Source organism: Calypte anna, chromosome 27 (assembly GCF_003957555.1).
Source record: "Calypte anna isolate BGI_N300 chromosome 27, bCalAnn1_v1.p, whole genome shotgun sequence".
Taxonomy (NCBI): domain Eukaryota; kingdom Metazoa; phylum Chordata; class Aves; order Apodiformes; family Trochilidae; genus Calypte; species Calypte anna.
The window spans coordinates 1,533,889-1,555,890 of record NC_044272.1 but is presented as its reverse complement, the minus strand read 5'-3'; the positions used below and the strand labels follow the sequence as shown (position 1 = coordinate 1,555,890).

Sequence of the window (22,002 nt, the reverse complement as noted above, 5' to 3'; positions counted from 1 at the left end):
TTACACCCAAAGAAGTTCAAGGTCCAAAGACAATTAACAGCATCCTTCTGCAAAGAAGCTCTGCCCTGAACACTGATCACTTTGGTTTGGTAGATGTGTACAGCTAAGGATGACAGCTCAGCTCTTTGCCTTGATCCAATCCTGTTTAGACTTAGCTGCAGCACAGTTACTTAAAAATCTTAGCAGCACTGATTCCTTAATATTCCAGGTTTGTTGCCCTCAGAACCCTGAAGATGCTTCCAATATACAGCTTAGTGCCTCACCAATTTCCTTGCCCCAAGGCTGCAGATCAGTATGTACAGCAGCTGTTCTCACTAACACAAGCACTATGTGTTACCTGTCTCACCCATCTGGCTGTACATTAATAATACACTGAAGTACTGTCAGTGCAATGCCCCCAGGAGCTACACCCACGTCCTGTCCCATGCACACCTGCTGCCTGCTTTACCCCAGCACTAATAATCCCCTCAGCAAGCAGTTTCACCCCTTGCTTTCCTTTTTATCTCAGCATTTTCTGTACCAGAAGTACACAACAGTCAGTTTAGGAACCTCAGTGCCATTAGAAGGAGACCTCTTGGGTTTCTTCACATTCTGCACGTGGGGGTTAGGACTGCAGAGAGTATGGCTGCAGGTACAGTTATAAATTATTCAACAGCTTATTTGTGTTTCATCTTTTATCCAAAATAATAATCAAGCGAGCCAAACTACCTGAGGAGTTTTTCTCAAACACAGATGAACAGATGAAAAGCCCTTTCTATTATATGGAGTGCGGGGGCAATACGATATCTGCTCTTTTTGCTGACACCAGTTCCATCATTTGTCAACAGAGGTGGGGTTTATAACTATTGTCCTTCCTCTTTGAAACACAGTATAAAGGTTTACAGAGCACACACTGCTCTTCACTTCAGCTGCTCTCCATCAGTGGAGATTTACCCTTTCCCTTTTAGAAGACTAAGAACACAAATGGCCTTCTCCAACCGCAGCATCCAGTGGGGCACAAGCCCCCACTTTCAAGCCACTGCAGCACCCAGTGTGAGTGGTTTAACCTCCAGGAAAATGTCCATCCAAAAGATCCAGGCACCAAGTGTCTATGGAGGGGCTGGGGGCTATGGCACCCACATCTCTACCAGCACCAACTACAGACAAGGCTTAGGTGGGAGCTTCCAGCTCAGTATTACTGGGAATGATGTGCTGCTCTCAGGCAATGAAAAATCAACCATGCAAAATCTAAATGACCGCTTGGCTTCCTATCTGGAGAGGGTGCATTCTCTAGAAAAGTCCAACTCCCTGCTGGAAAAGCAGATCAAGGAGTGGTATGAGAAGAATACCACACACATAAGGCAAGACTACAGCTCGTACTTTGAAACGATCGCAGAACTCCAAGTTAAGGTAAGACATCATACAGCCACCTCTAAATATATGAATTGCATTTACTGGGGAAACAGATTATAATCTGTTGTAGAAAATGTACTTTTCCAAATTGCAGCTTAGTTAAGAAAAATGTGGTTTTGATCAGTTACAAATTAGCAACAGATTTTACATCATGTGCAATACTAAGTATATGTCTGCAGATGTGAGTAATCTCCTACATGAAAAATCTTTGAATCAAAATTAATTAATTCTATTCTATTTGCCTTAGGTAACTTTAATTAGTGAAAATACTGATGTAATTTACATATTTAAGTATAGCTTAGCATCTGTGGATTTCAAAGGGGTTCTTTAGAAAAGGATGACAAATACTCAGAAAAAATATTAGATCACTGCTTGAACTAGTAAATTACCATTATAAACAATAGAATATACCCACAGTAATCAGCTGACATGTTTGTCAAATTTTGCTTCCAGTGATCTTCCTTAAATCTTTCTGCTCTTACTTTTCATTAGTTCTATTTCCCATCCTTTAAAAACAGATCTCTTCCAGAGAGCATCTTATTCCAACTACTTTATATACCTGTTTTAGGACAGGATAATTTGCCTTTTGGAAAACCCTAATTCATTCTATGCACTTCAAAGAGAACTTAGCTTAAACCTCCATGGCTAATAGACAGCTCAAGTTAAGCAAGGTGAAGACCACATGCAGTATTAGTCTCCAGAAATGGATCAAATGTGCATTTATGTGCAAAGATTTATCATTTCTCAATCATTCTTTTTTAGCTCAGTGCTGCACAGTTGGAAAATGCAAAGCTTGTCCTGCAGATTGACAATTCCAAACTGGCTGCTGCTGATTTCAGACTGAAGTAAGTTCCATGCTCATTTCATAAATTCTCTTCCATGCTCATCTTACTCAGGAAAGCTTCTAGTTATTAGTACTGAAGTTGAGAATTAAGCATTTTCTCACAAAGTTTAATAAAAAGAAAAATTCATATCTGAGTCTGCAGTCTGCTGCCATTTACATCAAACAGTTGCACTGTCATATTGACAAAGAAAGTTGGGTTTTTTTTTACAGGTATGAGAATGAACATCTGCTCAGAGAGAGTGTGGACAGTGACATTAATGGACTGCTCCGAGTTCGTGATGACTTGACTTTGAGTAAATCTGATTTGGAGTCACAGATTGAGGGTATGACTGAAGAACTAGCTTTTCTTAAGAAGAACCACGAGGAGGTGAGAGCAGCTGAAATTGCCAGGGAGTGGTTTTTATTATGCAGAATACATAACCTCAGCCTCACAAGGAACAATCAAATCTTCATGGGTAATCTGAAAGAGTATTACACTTAGGTTGGAATTCAGCTCCAGATCAGCACATCCAAATGTAGGCACCTATTCCTGCCTATGGTTCTGTTACAATCAGCTGAGAGTCAATAAAACAAGCATAGCCTAGAGAGTGCTGGAGCTCACTGCAGAGCAAACACCTACTGGCAGGTCAGCTGGGACACTCTGGTCCATTTATTGCTACAAAATAAGTAAAACATTCTAAATGGAGTGCACTAAACAGTATTTACAAGGCCATTTAAGTTATCTTACCCTGAGGTGCTATTTAAGAATTACTTCTATGTCTGTAGATCATGAATTTGCTTCCAATATTCAGGATTGGAAGCTCCCTGTAGGTGATGCTAATCCAACCCTCATTGCTTTAGGATGTCAACAAGCTGCACAAACAGGTGGGCGGATCAGTTAATGTAGAGGTGGATGCTGCCCCAGGTATTGATCTTGCAACTATGATGGAAAAAATGAGACTGCAATATGAGGAAATGGCAGAAAAGAACCGTCAAGATGCCAAAGAGCAGTTTGAAAAGCAGGTAAGGTCAATTACTTAAGCATCAGCAAGAACCTTGGTGTGCAGTTGCAGTTCACAGCCCCTCCTTTTTTACATTTCAGACAGAACAACTGAAGAAGGAAGTAGCAATCAATGTGGAACAGCTTCAAGTCCAAAGGAAGGAGGTCACGGAGCAGAAACAGATCTACCAGAGTCTGGAGCTAGAACTCCAGAGCCACCTTAACATGGTAAATAATAAAGAGAATTTGAATGAAGGACTGTCTAGTAGACAGTTAACACAGAGGAGTGGAGAGGCTTTCAATCCAAATGGGATTTTAACACAGAAAATATATCTTGAATAATACATCTCTGCTCTTTTCCTTGGCTGTAGAGAAAGTCTTTAGAAGACAACCTGGCTGAAACTGAAGCCCGTTATAGCTTCCAGCTGAGCCAAATCCAGGGAGCAATTGCTGGTTTAGAGGCTCAGCTGTGGCAGCTCCGAGCAGACATGGAAGGGCAGAAAACTCAGTACAGCTCCCTGCTGAATATCAAGACTCTCCTGGAAATGGAGATTGCCACGTACCGCCGGCTGCTGGAAGGAGAGGACATCGGGTGAGGAAATGCTTTGCCCCTGGGTTTCATCTGACAGCAAATGGCATTGCAAACACTGCCCATATTCAGGGAAGCTGAAAACATAAAATCACTTTCCAACAGGCTGGGGCAGGTGGGGGGAATCTGTTGCCCAGTTCTCACCAGTAGAATCAGAGCAGGCTGCAATTCGTGCTCAGTTTCAGAAGCTGCTATGGAAGTCAGTGAGTTTCTCTCTCAGCACAGATACACTGCTGCTCTGAACTGAGTACCTGGGTAGATGTTCACACTCCATGAGCATCAGTAATTCAGTTTTGGATCAAGATGTCCACAGCTGTAATGACCATAGCTTCAGAGGCCTGAGCTATCCTGGGCTGGAGTTTTTAATCTGGTTTATACACCCCAGTACCTGGTCACACCAGAGCAGACACTCACCAAGAGTATGGTGACTTTCTCTTGCAGTCCACAGCAAGTTTTACAGCCTGCACTGGGTCATGCTGTGCTCTACCAAGCAGCAAACATCCTTCAGCATTTGAAGAGGCCCAAGTGAGCTGACACTAAATGTTCAGATAGTCCAGTATCCCACATTCTGTAGTGAAGAGAGCAGATCCCTCTAAAAGCAGGGCAAGCAGAGGGTGGACTTTGCCCCTGAGATTCTTCCTGTTGATCTTTACTGGCTCAGAAACTAGATTGTGTTTATCTGTATGGACTAAAGGCACAGTATTGCAGAAATGAGATTAATTTCACCTACAGCAAATTTTCCTTTAACAGAGAAAACTTGATTAAATGTCTTGATGAAAGGATATTACCTATCTTGATTTGATGCACAGCAAATGTACAAGGATGTCTCTTAAACATGTCAGGTGCCATATATTTATATGTTTTTCATTTATTGTTTGAACAGTCATTTCCTGGAAGCATCTAAAACAGAGGCTGAAAAAGGTATGTCACACCAGCTTCCTTATTTTTTGATGAAAACCAGGGCACTGAAAAGATGCCCTTACTGATTTTCTCAGTAATACTATGCTGTCAAATACATTGCATTTAATTAATTGTTTGGTTTCATTAACAGAGTCAAGTAAAGTTAAGAAGATCAAGACAATTGTTGAAGAGGTGGTTGATGGCAAGGTTGTCTCCTCTCAGATCAGAGAGATTGAAGAGGCAGTGTAAGTGGCATCAATGGAGAGAGGGCAGCCTCTGAGCTTCCTGCAGCTGATGCCAACGTTAAAAGATTAAACATTATGAAGAATCCAATCTAATTCTCCTTAAAATCCAGGAGAGTTGAAAAATGCCAAACTCAAACCTCTAACAATTATCTTCTGTGTGTGTGTGAGTGTTAATAAACATCAGCAAGTTAAAAAGTCAAGATTTTGAGTCTACTTAATGACTAAATACCTTGATGAAAAAAAACCCCCACAAATCAGACATGTAATTGTTGCCAAGACAGATAAATCCTGAAGTAATAGAGTTTTAAAATTGCATTTAAAAACTCACTCAGTGAAAATTAGAAAGTGTCAATTTGCATTTCATAATTAAATAAAATGAATAAATAAATTGAAGTCAATAGTTGAATAAAGTTGAATAAATTCAATAAATTGAATTTATTATGTTTCACTCTCTGTGAATGTTTAAATCACCAGGGACTACAGCAAGCAAAGGTATTTTGTGAAAAATAATAGGTTTTGCCTTTCAGTTCAGAAATAAAAAGATCACCATCTCTATTCAAACTTTCTCTACCAACAACCTTTCCCATTTGGCCTAAATCTCCTATGCCACACCCAAATTTGCAGTCCAAGGAGTCTACATTTCCTCTTCACAAAATAAACACAAAAAACCCTCATCCTTTTGAAATCTTACTTGACCAGTGTGTTATTTACTGTACATAAACAGCTGCCAAAGAAACTAATCCTTTGCTCTCGCTATCACGAGTCACTGATACCAGGCTACCAATTTATTTCTACATAAATGCTTTATTTAAACCTTTGATCTACTGCTCAGAATACATTTCTGCCCCAAAAAGCACCTGTGCTCCTGGATGTAGATAAATAAAAAATTAATACATTTCAGTTGACAAATCAAATGATGAAATTAAGCCAGGGCAAAGAAAAAAAACAATTTTCCACTTAGCAAAATAACTTCAAAAGAAAAGTATACTGGGTTTGAAGAACTTCCATGCCTAAACTTGCAACCAGAAGAGCTATATCTGATCTTTTGATTTGTATTATAAAAAGCACAAAAGACAGAAATTATTTTCTTTCTTTTGAGATAATAGCAAGCTATTTAAAAAAAACAATAGTTAGTTTTCAGCTTGATTATAGTATAAACTGTTGGTATAGGCTACACATATTACACAGAGATCCTGCTGTGATGAAAGGATCAGGGCAGAAAATGCAGTTTCAAATTCTATTCAGTATAATCAAGTATACTGATGTTTTCATATTAACAATCAACCTGCAGATCACTCAATGTCTATATTCCTCTTCATACACTTCTGTTGATCACTTTTCTTACTTGTTATTGAACAGACAGGGAGCACTAATCTGGCAGAAAAGTGTTATGAAAAGAAACATGTTTGACATGCACACTGGGAAGTGTGATATGAAAGGGATCACTCCGTTGACTTAATCATCCTTCTCTAATAGTAGCCCCAAACCAAAAAAGCAATAAATATGTAATGACAAAAAAATTAGTTAAGAAAGATTTAAATGCAAAAAGACATTTCTGTGCTCCATTGCACAGGGCAAAACATTATTGTGATGTCTTAGCTCTACTCCACCCATTTCTTCTCATACAGCAAATACCTGGAAGGCACCAGATTTCCACTCCCACTGGCCGTTTAGCCTGGTACGTATCATTTACCTTGGTCAGGAGACACTGAACTGACTTCTCCTCCAAACAAAAGAGAAAAAATTAAAAGATCTTCCTAGGAGGTGGGGACTCCTGCTGAAACACCCCCTGCAGTCCCCATATAAAGGTTCAGCTGCTCCCTGACCTGCCTCGCTTGTGCTGCTTGCTTTGCCAAGAGCCCAGGACCTCTGAGCACCATGGCCCTTTCCATGCGCACCAGCGCTGCATCCCGGCACTTCTCCTCTCGGAGCGGACTGGGCGGGGGCACTCTGCCAATGTCCAGTTCTGGTGGTGTAGGCTTTGGTGGCAGTGGGCTTGGGTTTGGTGGTGGGTCTGGGGGAGGTTTTGGTACTGCTTCTATGCTTGGTTCAAGCTCTGGCTTCAGTGGGGGCTTTGGGAGTGGCTCAGGAGGAGGCTATGGGAGCAGCTTGGGTGGCAGCTACGGCAGCGGCTTCAGCAGCGCTTTTGGTGGAGGCTTAGGAAGTGGCTTTGGCAGCAGCTCAGGCACTGGTTTTGGAGGCGGCTTTGGAAGTGGCTCAGGATCTGGTTTTGGAGGTGGTTTTGGCTCTGCTGGTGCTGGGGATGGAGGTCTTGTTTCTGGCTCAAAAAAAGAAACCATGCAGAACCTCAATGACCGCCTGGCTGCTTATCTGGACAAAGTACGATCTCTGGAGGATGCCAACACCGAGCTGGAGAGCAAAATCCGTGAGTGGTATGAGAAGAATGGCCCTGGTGTTAGTGTCCCTGGATCTGGGAATGACTACAGTAAATACTCCCCAATAATTGAAGATCTTCGAAACAAGGTAGCAAAATGTGTTTTTATATTTGTTATTCACCTAACGATATTTTGGATAAAAATAACAAATTCCTTTCAGAAATCAAGAGGAAATTTCTATTACAATATCAACACTCAGAATAACTTCTGTCAGACAGCACTGGTACCAGGTGTTGAATTCATGTTGTAAATTAAGGGCACTTTTTGTAGCTATAGCACATAATCCTGTGTGACTGAAAAAAGAAGGCAGCGATGGAATCCACTTCCATAAATTCTTGTAGATTTACAAATTCTAAATCTTATTAAGTTTCATTTCTTACATCCCAAATTCAATTCCTGAAGTAGACAGACCACCTGGCAAGGTCTGCTGAGATTATTATCTAGTCAGAGAATGTGAAGTGGTATTCCACCATGGAGCAACACATGCTGACCTGCAGAAGCTGAAAACCTGTCCTATTTATTTTCACAGTAAATTATACAAGAGTCTAACAAATTATATCTAATATTTTAATTGTATTTAGGATTACAATTACGTAAGTAGCTATTCAAGCTGCACTGGTCTATAAATCATCCTGTGAACACTGTATTCCAGATCATTATTGCAACTATTGACAATGCAAGAGTCATCCTGCAGGTTGATAATGCCAGACTGGCTGCTGATGATTTCAGACTGAAGTAAGTCCATGTTAATACTACAAAAACTCCTACTAATATTTTAAGGAAAAAATTCTGTGCTGAAAAAAACCTCTTGCCTTATATTTTAACATAACTATTAAACAATACTATAATAATAAGATTAAGATTCCATATTATAAACCTATAAAAGTATATAGTAATAGTTTGCATTTGACCTCATTAACCATGGAAAAAATAATATTTAATTACTTTCTTTACAGGTATGAGAATGAAGTGGCTCTTCGCCAGAGTGTGGAAGCTGACATCAATGGTCTGCGCAGAGTTCTTGATGAGCTGACCCTGACAAGAGCTGATTTGGAGATGCAGATTGAGAGTCTGAATGAAGAACTGGCTTATCTCAAGAAGAATCATGAAGAGGTAATCTTTTTTTCTTTGTGAATTCATAACAAAGCAGATGGAATTGTGAAACATGCTCTTTTTGTTTCAAGTTTACGAAGTAAAAGAAATAAGCAGACAAGGTACAGATTCCCCTTGATGAAGAACTTGTATAACATCTTTCTTTACATATACTTTTTGTAGAATTATCTTGCCTTTTATTAACAAAACTTTTCTTTATTTAAACCTCTCCAGGAGCTTCAGGGTATCCAAAGCAGTTCATGCGGCCAAGTCAGTGTTGAAATGGATGCTGCTCCAGGAATTGACCTGACCAAGCTCTTGAATGACATGAGGGGACAGTATGAAGTCATTGCTGAGCAAAACCGTAAAGAGGCTGAAGCGTGGTTCAATGAAAAAGTAACAACCAGAGATAGCAAATTCAGAGAAATACAAGTAAAAATAAGTTAAATATTTGGAACAGTAAAATTACACTCCATTCTTCCTTGTCACTTCAGAGTGGGGAGCTAAAGAGGGAAATCTCCACCAATACTGAGCAGCTTCAGTCAGGAAAGAGTGAGATCACTGATCTAAAACGGACCCTCCAGAGCCTGGAAATCGAACTGCAATCTCAGCTTGCTGTGGTATGTTCTAAAGAAGCTGCTAACTAGTCAGAGGACGTTTTCCAGCTTCTGTAGTGTTGCTAGAGCTCATACTGTTCCATAGGATTTAAGATTTGCATTTATTTTCTACTAAATCCTGTTCTTTTAGTTCCTAAATAGCAGTAATATATATAACTGGGTTGTGAGTAGTGTACTATAAAGCAGGTGAACTCTTATGTTCACCTTCAGAGAAATATCAAAGGCCAGTTTACAGAGTGGTATTGCAAGAAAAAAATATTTTTTTAAAAATTTCTAAGTAATAGAATCATAGAATGAATCATCAAGGCTGGAAAAGACCTCTGAGATCATTGAGTCCAACCACCCACCCTACAACCCCTAATGAGGCTGTGCTTACTCTCATTACACTATTTCAGTCGGTTTTGTCTTTGTAAAGGTTTTTTTTTCCTATATCAGATATTATTTAATATCCTTCTTTCATAGAAAAAATCCCTCGAAGACACCTTAGCAGAAACAGAAGGTGGTTACTGTGCTCAGCTGTCACAAATGCAACTTCAGATTGGGAATCTGGAGTCTCAGCTGTTCCAGGTCAGGGCTGACATGGAGCGCCAGAATGCAGAGTATCAGCAGCTTTTAGACATCAAGACTCGTCTGGAAATGGAGATTGAAACCTATCGCCGCTTGCTGGATGGAGAGTTTGTGTAAGTCACTGATGTACACCATTGGCTCCTTTGGTTTGTTTTCTGTAGCAACATCCTTTCCAGGAAAAGAAAGGTAAAAACCAAGCAGCATGGTTCACAGAAGGACATTCAGGCACTTCAAATGACTGAAATAATAGAGATATACTCTGCTTGAGGAGAGAGAACCATTCTGCTCAGTACTTAACGCAATTCCTCTTCATTCTGACAAACATTCTTCACTACTGTGTGTGATTCACTTCTAGGGGTGCAGGACCAGGAGTTACATTTGAAAGCTCATCCCTGACAGGGTCCAAGTCACAAACACAATCACTGGATTCTTCTCAGGGTATGTAGAATTTGATTGAATAAAATTTTGTTTCTGAAGTCTTTCTTATAAATAAAATAACACATGCTGTTCTGTTTAACTACATCATCATAACAAGAAGCCAATTTGAAAGGAAAATGATGTAACTGTTCATGTCCATGTGCTGCTCTGGTTTATAATTTCTAACACTTTGATAAATATTTTTTTTTGTTTTTTTAATGATGTTTAGATTCTACCAAAACTAGAAAGATCAAGACAATTGTCGAAGAAGTGGTAGATGGAAAAGTTGTGGCATCCCATGTTAAAGAAGTTGAAGAGCAGATATAAGGCACAATCTGAAATTGCAAGGGATGTGTTCATTCCATGCTTCTTTCAAAACCAGAATGGATAATATTTTTCTTCTGTATAAATTGATAAAAACAGATTGGCTTTTTACTAAGATACTTTTACATACAACAAAGCTGGCATTTCCATTCTTAGCAGTCATGCAATATATTTTCTGCTTCAGTCTATTGGCATTACCTGTATTATTTTCACAGTTTTCTTTAAATATGTTAAAAATTCTTTGGTGAACTGCTAGAAATATGGTGCCCACATTCAGCATTTAATTAGAAAAGCTTTTTAAATGATTCTTAGTAATTAATAGATGAAATAATTTTGCTATTCTAACCTATTTTCTGGTTTTCTTGACTAATAAAATACTCAACAAGCTTTAAGATATCAGTCTCCCTTCATTCTCCAGTTAGGACTGCAGCTCTGGATTCACACATGCTATGTTGCTGAATATATCTCACTTTCCCACACATAAAGTCCAGTTTGTGGGACCAAATCAAATAGCCCTGCAGAACTTTATATTATACTTCAAACCTATACATTTCTGGAGATCAGACAGCCTTGACTTCACCTGATGTAAACAGAAGATGTTCTGAGTTCCAGGGAACTAAAAGCAAACTGTAAACAATCAGTATTGGAAAGAAAGAGGAAGATTTTAAATTACATTTCAAGTTCTTATTTGCTTAAATACATAGGCTCTTCCTATGAATGCTTATGCTGTCCTAAGGTATGTTTGTTTGATGGATTTCTACTGTTTTGATTATGTAAATGAAAAACACTGTCAATATTTTGGTTATAAAAGTAATTACAGCACTGGTAGAAAAGGCAGTGGACAACAAAACATTCTCAGCTCAGTCCAATTCAGCTGAAAACCAGCCAGCTAAGAAAAATAAAATCAGAACACAGGATCCTTTGACATGTGCCCGTGGACAGAGCCAAGAACAAGGAAGCCTTATGCACACAAGGAGACTTTTAAGTGGTAGAATACTTTGGCTTCTGAAAAGACAAGTGTCTTGTAAACTTTACTGTCTTTTTCCTCATTTCACTGTTACATATTCTTGTTTGGAGTCTTCAAATACCCTTTATCTAGTGAAATTTTATTTTTTTGCTGAAAGCTCAACTTTTATACAATCTGGTATTATATCCATTCCTGAAAAAACTTTGAAAAATGGGTAAGAGCTGTTCTTAGTAGACAAGATCATCATCAAGCAGCTAAAGTGAGCCAGGAAATGAAGAATTCTTTGCAGAAAATACAGCACAGCAGACAGACTATAATTTAAGCTCCCTGTCAGGAAAGGTGTTAAGAACAATCTGCATATTCTGTGAGCTGAACCCACTGGGACATGGCAGAGATTATAAACACCCTCAGAGACAAACCAGACACTTTTTGACAGCAGTTCACTATGGCTGAGATGTTAATTTACCAAAATTTGCAGAAAGGGAGCCAACCCCCAGGCCACAAGGAGCACACACATCCCTTAGGACAGGCAGTGCTGGTTCCTTTCCCTCTGTCAGTGTCTTGGCCCTCAAAACCATGGAAATTTTGGGTGAGGGGATGTCCAGGAGCACAGCTCTCTTTTTGATGGGACAGTCCTCAACACCAGGTTGGGTCAGCCACCTGAGGCTTTGCCTTGCTAAGTGTTAAAAATGTTCAAGGATGGAAATTCTGTAACATCCCAAAACAACCTGTTCCCATGCCACACCATTGCCTGGTGAAGGGACATTCCACAGTGCAGGTGGATTGCTGGGAAGCTCATGCTGTGCAGCTGTAATCGTGTCCTTTGCTTTGTATCTCCTTCCCTCCCATTTCTGGGGTTATAAAACCCCACAGTTATAGTGTAACAGAAGCAGAAAGACATTGCATATACCCACTTCAGCACACGATTTAAGAATAATTATTTCAATCGCTACAGAGTGACAGATCTTTGGTTCTTAAATTTCCTTTTAAAAATGATGGGAAAAGCCTCTGACCTTCCAGTGCTTCTTCAAAAATGAAGCTCTGCAGCTTTAAAATCTGCCTTTCCTGCCTCCCTGCTCCGCCGCAGGCAGGCAAGGCTCTGCAGCAGCCGGCTCACCCTATCAATGAGGTTCGGGGAGCCAAGGTGGAGGATGGGAGGAGAATGGAACTGTCCCAGCTCCTCCGTGAGATCAGGGCAAAGTATGAAACGCTCATCACCAGAAATCAGATAAAGACCCTCATCTCAGCAAGGACCCAGGTAATGCCTCCACACAGACAGACACCTTCCAGAGTGAGGAGACAATCCCTGTCTATACAATTCCTCCCTCAGCCTCTATGAGGTACAGTATTTCCTTTGCAATGCAGCGGATTATTGGGGAAGGGATTTTGGTTTTACTGCAGTAAGATGTGAACTAGAACGTAGGGCAGTAGATTTTGTTTAGGGTATGAAATTCACACTAAAATGCTGTGTAATTCATCTGAATGTTTTTCTGTACCTGCAACACTGATATTGTTGTGATTTTAAAAAATGATGACATATGCTGTAACATGGTAACCTCTAGCACCATTTAGTTACCACAGAGGAAAAGAGACTCTTGAAAATCAAAGGCAATGTAAAAAGTCTATTTGTATACAGAGAGCTTTATCATTTTTAGTACCTATATTAAAGCAAACTGTATCTTTTCAGGAACTATTTTATGTTGCTGACAGTAAAACTATGTCATACTCCTTAGCAAATATAATTTGTTCTTTCATACAGATTTATTAAATATTACCAACACACAATGCTGCTATTATAGATCTACCTACAAAACATCTGTAAAACCCGACTTTGAAATAACATGACAAAACAACATTCAGCCATCAAACATCAAGAAATTCAGGGTGGAAAATGAGGTAATTTATCACCCTCTTGTACTTCTTAGGCATTGCAGAAATTCTGGAGGTTTTTCTAGCCACAGGCCAGACTGCTGCTGCAATCTGGCTGATCTACACAGTAATCCAATGACACATGACAGCTATAAACTAGAGTTAAGCCAGCTTTGTATTTGTTTGGCACAAAGCAGCCAACGTCTATTGATACAATCTTGTCACATAAATTCTGCAGTTTACTGGCAAAAAAAGGATAAGCAATGAATACTGAGATTTTCACCCAAATGTTGCCATGGTAAAATTACTCTAGGTCAGTATGTTATGCAAGAAAAAAGAGAAAAAACTCAGAATCAAATAGGACAAATAACTATCATAAGTAAAACCATCATTCTGGAAGTTAAAAGCAGGAACATACTACCTAAATCAAAGATGAATCCAAATCTAAGATGACCCCACACATGCTCAGGGTTGCCTTAAAAAAAAAAATAGTTCAACTATTTACTTTGTCTAAAAATAAGCTTCACCTTATTATGATGGTAAATGATCTCAAATAATATTATGTATCAGGTTTAAAATACAAATTAAAAATACCTTTTAAACAAAGAACCTTATTCAAACTCTGAAGCTGGAACTGACTGCAATGCTCACTGCCATGAAGTTGAGTCCATTGCCTCTAGAGGTGAATAAAGTCTCAATATAATCCCTTAATTTGTATGGGAATTCCTCCATAAGAAGTAGATTAGGAATAAAGATATGGCCAATTGCTTCTCATCAAACACTGCAGGATAAAGGCTGCCCATCTACACCACACATAAAATACTAACAAATCACTGCTGCCTTTACCAAATTTCTATGTCTAAAAGAAAATCCCAACTGGAGATCTGTCTGTGGGTCTTTGAATTTATTGATTATTTAAAGAATATTATTACCTTTTTTATATCCCCTGTAGCTAGAAGAAGCCACCACTAAAAGAATGGACAAAGATGCTGAAGCACTAAAGGCAGCCAGAGCAGAACTCTCTGAAGCAAGGAGGCAGTGGCACCATATGCAGATTGAAATTGAATCTCTCCACGCTGTGGTAAGCATCACAAAACACAACTGGAAATCTGGCCAAAATAAATCTCTTATAATAAGAGCACCCAGCCCACTCAGTTTTCAGACAGTACCGAGCTGGGCTTTGTTTAACCATCCAGGTAACATCAGATCTGTAAAATCAATGGTAGTGGATTGCGGATACAACAGGTGGGTACATTTATTTCTCCTTAAATTATCAGAGATTTTACTGGAAAATTTCTCAGCAAAATTATTATCCAGAAAGCTTTGCTTGTGCTCCTAAAGATATACTTTAAAGAACTGATGTAAAACTACACAGATTGTCAATGAAAAGCACATAGAACATATTTACACATAACTTTCCAAATCTTAAAATACGAGTTAAACTCCACAGGAAAAAGGTTTGGAGCGTTCACTGCGTGCCACAGAGGAGCAGTACCACATGCAACTACAAAACTTAGAAGGTGAGATTGAATGCTTAGAGAAAGAACTACTGGAAGTGAGAAGAGGTATTGAGAAACAGCTTCAAGAACATGAACTTCTCCTGAACACAAGGATGAAACTGGAGGAGGAGATAGCAACATATCGCAGTCTGCTTGAGCAAGAAGAGAACAGGTAGGGGTTTAGAAAAGGTTCTCAATTTATCTTCCATTTCAGTATTTCACATTGAAATAATAAGAGGCAGTTTCAGATCTAATGCTTCTAACTGTCAAAATACACAAAATTTAGTATTACTAAAATAAAATCATTCTTCCTGTCACACAACAAAGTGACTGAAAACTGTCCAAAAATAACAATGAAATTGCACAAATATTTTTTTTAACTTTCTTAAGTTCCATACTCTGATGAGCAATTCTAGCAAACAGTTACTACAGTCACACAGAATTTCTTGTGGTTCTCATACGTTTAAATTGCTCACAGCTGTTCAGAAGACATGCTCACAATTCAATATTATTACATGACTGCAAATTTTTTTTTCCAGGTTTCGCTGCTCTGCACCTGAGCAGAGGGATGACAAAAAGCCTACCACAAGCAAGATTGCTTTTACACTGCCTTCAAGTGAGTGATCAGATACTTTCTGTTTAAGGGATTATGGCCCTACAGGAGGTTCCTAACTACTGACAAGTTACTGGGTATCACAAAAGGATCTTATTCCAATACAGTAGAAGGAAAAATATCTCTAGGTCCAGTGTTTTTACTTTACTCTTCTGCACTCCTAGTATAGCTGCATTTTCTTTTACAGATAGTGTAAAGAAGCACAAAAGTGAGAAGACAGAACTGTTGACAAAACAAGCAGTCCTGGGTGGAAATATTATGAAGGAAAGCACTGAAGCTCACGGCACTGTACAGTAAGATGAACATGAATTTAACAAAATAAGAAATCAAAGTAAATGGCATTGTAGGGCATACTAGGGTATTATATTTCAGTAGCTTTGTGTTTTCCTTTATTTAGTATCTGTTATATCATGCCCATACAGCCAAGAAGCTACAGAATAACAGTGTTAGTTCAAATTATAGTAAATGACATGTTTTAACACTATGTTAAAATTTGAAATCCTTTTTATTAGCTTTCACATAATAAGCTAACAATATCATGATGATGCTTCTGATTTGTAATTTCTATTTCTGTTAAGAATGAAACTATGAATAATTCATTCAGTTAAGGCTGAAAGCAGAAGAGCCCATACCATGTTTGCAAGCCCCCCTGAGGCATATTTATGCACATAAATTCAGACCTGGCTGCTCTAACTTGCTGCTTGGAAACTCCCACGTTTCACCAATTACCAAACAGGGAATGGAGAGCTCGTCTCCTAAGTGGGCATGTGAAAATCTGTTAGTAGCTATTATTCACCTTAAATTACTTTAATTGTGCTGGATTGCCTCATTGTTTTTTTCACTGCTCTTCTGTAGATCAACATTTCACTTTACATATAAAAGAAGCTGTAGCCCAGCACTGTAATTCAGCACTAGTGCTGAACTGTGGCCAGCTGGTGAAAGCACATAGAAATTTGGATTAAAAATTAATGCCATCACAAGGTTCACCATACACATCCCACACCTGGAGCTCATTTTCATACAGGAGCTTTGCTCATCTCTCAGTCTTCAGGGCTTGAACGGGCCTCCCTGGCTGGGCAGAGTTTGCTCTGCCCGAGGATGATCCCCAGGGACAGACTTTTAGATATGGATCCTGACACATACTTGGAGGATTAAATCAATAGGATCTGGCTGGGGTTTCAATTCTCTATTTTTCTTCTACTCCTTTTTTCTTTTTTAATTTAGCATAGATAGGCATTCTGAGGTTTGGATCTGAACTAACATTTTCTCCTCCCTGTTTTGATGGTTTTAGGCGCAGGAATTCAGTCCTGCCCACTGTAGTGAGGAGGTTTCTTACAGAGATTGTGAGCTTGGCTTCCAAACTCTCTCCTTGGAAACAAACTGCCTGCTGTGTTTGGAGTGGTGGTTTTGTACCCATGTCTACTTAAGAGTACAAAACCAAGAATACAATCAACTCTCATTTGCTTTTCTGGAGAGCAGACCTGTGACAAAAAGAAAATGCTAATGTCTCAGCCATCTGAAATAACTCAACACTTTATTATGTAATTTCTCTCTACATTTTTAAAGCAGTCCTGAAGACAGGTATTTCATATTCCCCAAAGGATCATAAATCCTTCTGCTTTATTGTTTCAGGACAGAAAAAGTGGATGAAGTTATTAAAGAATGGGAAGGTTCTTTCTTTAAGGACAACCCTCGCTTAAGGAAAAAATCCGTTTCGTTGCGCTTTGATCTCCACTTAGCAGCAACTGAGGAAGGATGTTTACACACTAAGAAGAAAACTCTTCCTGACATTGAAGTCAGGCTGGTCATGAGGAGATCTTGCAGTATTCCTTCTATCAAACCTTAACCTACAGCAACTTAACCCAATGTTCATCTCCAACGAGCTCTGGAAACAAACTGTAGATGGACTTACACAGCCTCCTATCTTGCTACAACTGCAAAATCTTACTAAGTACTTTGATTAATACAATAAAAACAGAGAAGCCTTTTAAAGGACAGGGAAAAGAGTAAGGGAGTTAAGATTATAAGAAACCTAACTTCTAGTTTTATACTCTTGGTGCCACCCTTCAATTTTCTCATTATCGTTGTTTTGTAGAATTTCACCAGTTATTACAAAAATTAAAGTGTAACTTTATACTTTGACATATTCTGCCTTTGTAAAAGAGAACATGTTTTCTCTTTTTGGAAATGAGAAATGCATATTTCATTGTCTTAATTATTCAATATTGCATATACATAATGACAAATCTGTGCAATAATTTACATCACAACTGTCACAGTTCCTGAAATGTATTTTAAAATAATACTTTCTAACAGCAAAAATTACAAAGATGCTCTTAGAATACAATAACTATTAAGAAATAATTCTCTTTTTAAAGTGGCTGGTATTTTTAATTTAGTTTTGTTAAGCAATATCTTTCCCCTATATCATTATACACATTTTTTTTTGAAAGTGTTGTTACAAAACAACAATATTTTGGCCATATTATTCCACCAATTCTGAAGCAGTAGTTCCCACCAAAAATCAGTCACTCCTATGTGTCCACATGTATCTGCACTATAACTTTCTTAGCCATAGTAAGTAAAATTATACTCTTTGATTGTTCAAATGTAAGGAGTCAACCAATTATTTTAATGCTGTTATTTAATTAATTTTGGTTATTATAATGATGTGCTTTTGACAAATAATATAGGTAAGTTATAGTCTTGATCTAGTGCACATAACAAGTCACTATGATGCCAGGGTACAACTAGTATTCCTCCAAATTAAATGGAAAAAATAAGGGCTACATATTCAAAGAAAAATTCTACCATACCCATTAAGTATGTCCACAGCTACTCTTGAGTAGAAGAGGGGAAAAGTCCAGCAGATGATCATGAATCTGTGCACTGAAAAAAAACAGAAACAGAAACTCAGACATACAGCTCTTCAAACAAAAATTCACACAAAATTGTACTAAGTTGAGAATGGCTGTGAGGATTTTTAAGAGGATGTCAGAAACTCTCCTATCTTGCAGGGCTCAGAATCTAGAAAAACCACGTGCAGTATTTGCTGGATTCACAGCAGCATGTAGAAGATTAATTTAAGTGTCAGTTATTTGCCTTATTACTTATGGCATGTGTTACAACAACTGATACTACAAATCCTTTCAGTTATGCTTCTATCTTTTGTTAACAGTAAGAACAACGTGTTTATATTGCCCACAGTTCTATATCTACTGTATGAAGCTGCTAATTATCATTAACCTTAATACTGACCTGGTGTTGTTAATACTTGACTATTTGGCATCCTGAATGTATTAGCCTGCTCTAGTATTTTCACTATGCAGCTTTTTTTTTGTGCTTATACTCTGTACAGTTTACAATACTTGAATTTAAACTAAGTTCTAATTGCTTTAAGGCACTTTAAACAGGGATACGAATTTACCAAAGTAAATTATAGTAATACAATAAAAAGTATTAAAATGGAGCCTGTTCATGCATATTTTGTGAGTTTTAACGTGTATACTTTAAAAGGAAAGAAGTAACAGAGAAATACAAAAGTTATAGATAAGAAAAGCTGCAGTGCTGCAACCACTTGTTTTCTAGGCTCTCCTCTACAACTATAAAGGCACAGTTAGAAAAACATGAGTATCTTCCTGCTATAAAAATCACTTTTTCTGGTAAATCTAGTAACCTCAACTAGATCTAAAGACCTTTGTTCTGAGCAGTGCAAAGAAAGAATGGAAGACAGCATCTGGCCTACAAAGATTACAATCTAAAAGATAAAGTGACAGGCAAAGACAAATAACAGGCAAATACATAACAGAAAAGTAGCTTAATATAGATACCTTTAAAACTGCTTAGGCAGCCTTCACATGCAGGGAGAGCTTGCACAGGCATATCAAAATTAAAGTAGGAATACATGCAAGAGGCTGCTATCTCTAGAGTAAACAATACCTGAATGGTGTGACTCACAGACACGTTTTTCTTTATCCAGGGAGTGCTTGGCTTATCCTCTGACCTATGGTATTTCTTGGGGTATCGTCTTCTCTATAAATCCAGGTATTTTTAATTTTCCTAATGACTGAAACCTCATACAGCATAGTACAGAACACATACCTGACTTCACCTTGCAATACCTCCATATTATTTTAGAAAAGAAAAACCATTATGTATCTATGGCAAACATTGTCTGGGATACTAAATAACCAGGAAAAAACGTTGACCTTATTCATTTACATTATTTCACCCACATAAGGGTCTGACCTCACATTTTCTGCAGCCATCTCCCTGACCTTAATGACACACCAGCACATCCTGAGCTGTCCTGTGATGACAAATTTTTTTCTACTCAGAGAAGTTGCTGTTGTTTAATGCCAAACTCAGCTCATGAAACACACAGCTTCTGTTTGAAGGTGGTATGAAGGAGAACATACACTGTTCTGTGATCATGAAACCTGACACTTTAAGAAAAATAAAAGACTGCAGCTTAATAACTGTTATTGATAACACATGACACTGCAGGAAACCCACTCCTGCCTGTTCAATGCTACTTTCTTCATCTGGGACTTCCTGAAACTGAACTCCTGAAACTCCTTTAAAAGAACTGCTGGTACTCTAGACCTATTTTGAGTGTGCATCCAAGTTTTCACTGTTTTCACCCCTGATGCATCCCTGATAGCATGGCAAAGAATTCTTCAATTCTGTGCTAATGGAATTCTGATCAGCTGAGCTACTGCCACCTAACACCTGCAAATGCCTGATGTAAAACAGAGTCTCAACCTACTTACTTTCCAATGAATATATGTCCTCATTACAAAGCTTATGAAACTGCTGCTAATTAAAACAGAACACCAGGAAAACCACAACTGCAATATTTAAAGCAGGCAAATAGTAAAAGTGAAAAAATAAAACAAGGTAAGGAATACACAGCTAGCTTTGAAAACACATAAAATGAATGATCCAGAACTATTAGCATGGAAAGTATTAGTAAATGTACCTGGACATCATAATAAGTATTCAATTAGCTGTGTGTTTAAAATTTAATGTTATCAACATTAAATGAATTTTAACTCTACCAACAAAACAACATTATTAATAGAGACAAATGCACGAAGCAGCCAAAATCAGGGGAAAACAAACCAGGGTTTTTTTAATCTCTTAGAAAGTATTTTCTTACTTTATTTAATTACTGTTCTGCCTTGGTGAAACTGAAGACTGGAGAGGCGTATCTGACCAGCGGAATAAGGAATCTTTTAAATTATTATATTAATTATCAAATCAAAGTCACAGATTATTGTGCTGCATGTCAACAAATTTCCACATGGCCACAAACAGCAGCAGGCTGGAAGCAGATAAGGCCAGAGTTCTTCTCTTTGCTTCTTCCTAAAAATGTGCTTATTTGAGAATGAAAGCAGACCACACAGGACAAACTGGAGGCATCAGTCAGGAGCCTAACTTGCAGCAACCTGGCACCAGATTCAGTTGTTTTTTCTTCTTTTCACCTTCTTTCCTTTTGGGTTAGGTAGGTACCATCTGTTTGGCTTTCCTTCAGTTTCCACATTCACCACATACAGCAGGATCCTCCTTTTTGATGTCTAGAAAGTTTCATTATTAGCCATGTGAAAGTATTTCATAGCCAAACTTTTTCATTTTTAATTCATCCACTTTAACAATTTTCACTGTATAAAAGGCTCCTACACAGAACGCTGAGGTCTGAAATTCTTCATCTGTCTCAGTCAGAGCCACGTGCTGTAATGTTTTCCATTTTCAAGCTTTTTACCTCTCTATGTGAAAGCTTCATAAATTTCAGTGAGAAATTGTTTCAGACAATACCATTGCAGCCAGGATACTCTGCAATTCATTATCCTCTGTGATACATTGCTAGAGCTGGTCAAATTTAGCTCAAAACTATCATCTACCTGGACTGATAACAGGGTCTTGCCCCTATACTAAGCCTCACTTCACACCACTCCTCAGACTGACCCGTTTCCTCCAGGCCTTCTCCTCAGCACTCCCTGTGCCCAGAACACCGGCATCTTCCCTGTTTTCCTCACGGCCTGGTCAGCACCACACTGAACCTGATGCCTGTTCAACCTCTCAAGGAGACGCCATTCCCGAACCATCCCTCCAGCACCCTGCTGGCTGCTCTACGCGGATAAATGGTTCCCCAGCACTGCCAGGACAATTCACCCCGTTTCATCTCCAGATTTCATGGGGTTTATTCGGGCCCGGACACCACCCAGGAGCATCTCCCAGCCCCGGGTTCTCCTCTGGCACCGCCACGCGCTGCCTCAGGGGGAAAAGGCGCCAACGGCTGCCGCGCGAGGCGCTAACGGCCGCCCTCAGCTGCTCGTTCTCCGCCGCAGATTCGCCACGGGCTCGTTCTCCTGTTCCGAACGGAAGGGACGGGCCCGGTACAGCAAACTACGAGGTTGGATCGGTACCACTCCGCCGGACGCGGGTCGAACACTGCCCGGGACCGGCGGAGCGGAGCCACGCGCACCGCGCTTCGTCATCAACTTTGCCCTCTGCGTCCCGCACATTCGCTATAACGCCTTCCAGCCTTCATCTTCCCCGAAAAAGTCCAAGGAAAACTCTGACCCGACAGAAGCTCCGTGGCGAAGAGAAGGGACAAACCGCCTCCCTTTTACAATTCGGAGCAGCCGCCGGCAAGCTGGAGGCGAGTGAAGGTGGTGTGTCGAAAGTGC

At 39.1% G+C, this 22,002-nt stretch overlaps 3 protein-coding genes across 6 annotated transcripts; all 3 read left to right on the top strand.

Moving 5' to 3' along the window:
• The first annotated feature begins 963 nt into the window (after window positions 1-963).
• Window positions 964-4,953, top strand: KRT20 (keratin 20). 2 transcript variants are annotated; one of them, XM_030465840.1, is made up of 8 exons: window positions 964-1,389; window positions 2,155-2,237; window positions 2,447-2,603; window positions 3,077-3,238; window positions 3,318-3,443; window positions 3,587-3,807; window positions 4,688-4,725; window positions 4,856-4,953. In XM_030465840.1, exons 1-8 carry the CDS (start codon window positions 964-966, stop codon window positions 4,951-4,953), a joined length of 1,311 nt encoding a protein of 436 aa, XP_030321700.1. The 2 variants fall into 2 exon arrangements, with proteins under 2 accessions (XP_030321700.1, XP_030321701.1); XM_030465841.1 differs by lacking the exon at window positions 4,688-4,725 and adding an exon at window positions 4,362-4,374 and having other exon boundaries at window positions 4,858-4,953.
• Window positions 4,954-6,827: 1,874 nt separating this feature from the next.
• LOC103539281 (keratin, type I cytoskeletal 12-like) lies at window positions 6,828-10,365 on the top strand. 2 transcript variants are annotated; one of them, XM_030465838.1, is made up of 8 exons: window positions 6,828-7,433; window positions 7,998-8,080; window positions 8,302-8,458; window positions 8,672-8,833; window positions 8,932-9,057; window positions 9,517-9,728; window positions 9,977-10,059; window positions 10,268-10,365. In XM_030465838.1, the coding sequence occupies exons 1-8, from the start codon at window positions 6,828-6,830 to the stop codon at window positions 10,363-10,365; spliced, it is 1,527 nt and encodes a 508-aa protein (XP_030321698.1). The 2 variants fall into 2 exon arrangements, with proteins under 2 accessions (XP_030321698.1, XP_030321697.1); XM_030465837.1 differs by having other exon boundaries at window positions 9,517-9,734.
• Window positions 10,366-12,491: 2,126 nt separating this feature from the next.
• On the top strand, window positions 12,492-17,156 carry KRT222 (keratin 222). 2 transcript variants are annotated; one of them, XM_008505664.1, is made up of 6 exons: window positions 12,492-12,587; window positions 14,151-14,279; window positions 14,649-14,869; window positions 15,237-15,313; window positions 15,498-15,603; window positions 16,943-17,156. In XM_008505664.1, exons 1-6 carry the CDS (start codon window positions 12,492-12,494, stop codon window positions 17,154-17,156), a joined length of 843 nt encoding a protein of 280 aa, XP_008503886.1. The 2 variants fall into 2 exon arrangements, with proteins under 2 accessions (XP_008503886.1, XP_008503885.1); XM_008505663.1 differs by having other exon boundaries at window positions 15,237-15,317; window positions 15,475-15,603.
• Window positions 17,157-22,002: the final 4,846 nt, after the last annotated feature.

What these genes read in the sequence shown, in the direction of transcription:
- KRT222 (XM_008505663.1), top strand. Translation starts at nt 12,492, where the DNA reads ATGGAACTGTCCCAGCTCCTCCGTGAGATCAGGGCAAAGTATGAAACG. An exon ending in TTGAATCTCTCCACGCTGTG is followed by an intron (nt 14,280 to 14,648) that starts GTAAGCATCACA and finishes TAAACTCCACAG; the next exon opens with GAAAAAGGTTTGGAGCGTTC. An exon ending in TTTACACTGCCTTCAAGTGA is followed by an intron (nt 15,318 to 15,474) that starts GTGATCAGATAC and finishes CTGCACTCCTAG; the next exon opens with TATAGCTGCATTTTCTTTTA.
- KRT20 (XM_030465840.1), top strand. Translation starts at nt 964, where the DNA reads ATGGCCTTCTCCAACCGCAGCATCCAGTGGGGCACAAGCCCCCACTTT. An exon ending in AAGAGCAGTTTGAAAAGCAG is followed by an intron (nt 3,239 to 3,317) that starts GTAAGGTCAATT and finishes TTTACATTTCAG; the next exon opens with ACAGAACAACTGAAGAAGGA. An exon ending in TAAAACAGAGGCTGAAAAAG is followed by an intron (nt 4,726 to 4,855) that starts GTATGTCACACC and finishes TTTCATTAACAG; the next exon opens with AGTCAAGTAAAGTTAAGAAG.
- LOC103539281 (XM_030465837.1), top strand. Translation starts at nt 6,828, where the DNA reads ATGGCCCTTTCCATGCGCACCAGCGCTGCATCCCGGCACTTCTCCTCT. An exon ending in AAGCGTGGTTCAATGAAAAA is followed by an intron (nt 8,834 to 8,931) that starts GTAACAACCAGA and finishes TTGTCACTTCAG; the next exon opens with AGTGGGGAGCTAAAGAGGGA. An exon ending in ATCACTGGATTCTTCTCAGG is followed by an intron (nt 10,060 to 10,267) that starts GTATGTAGAATT and finishes AATGATGTTTAG; the next exon opens with ATTCTACCAAAACTAGAAAG.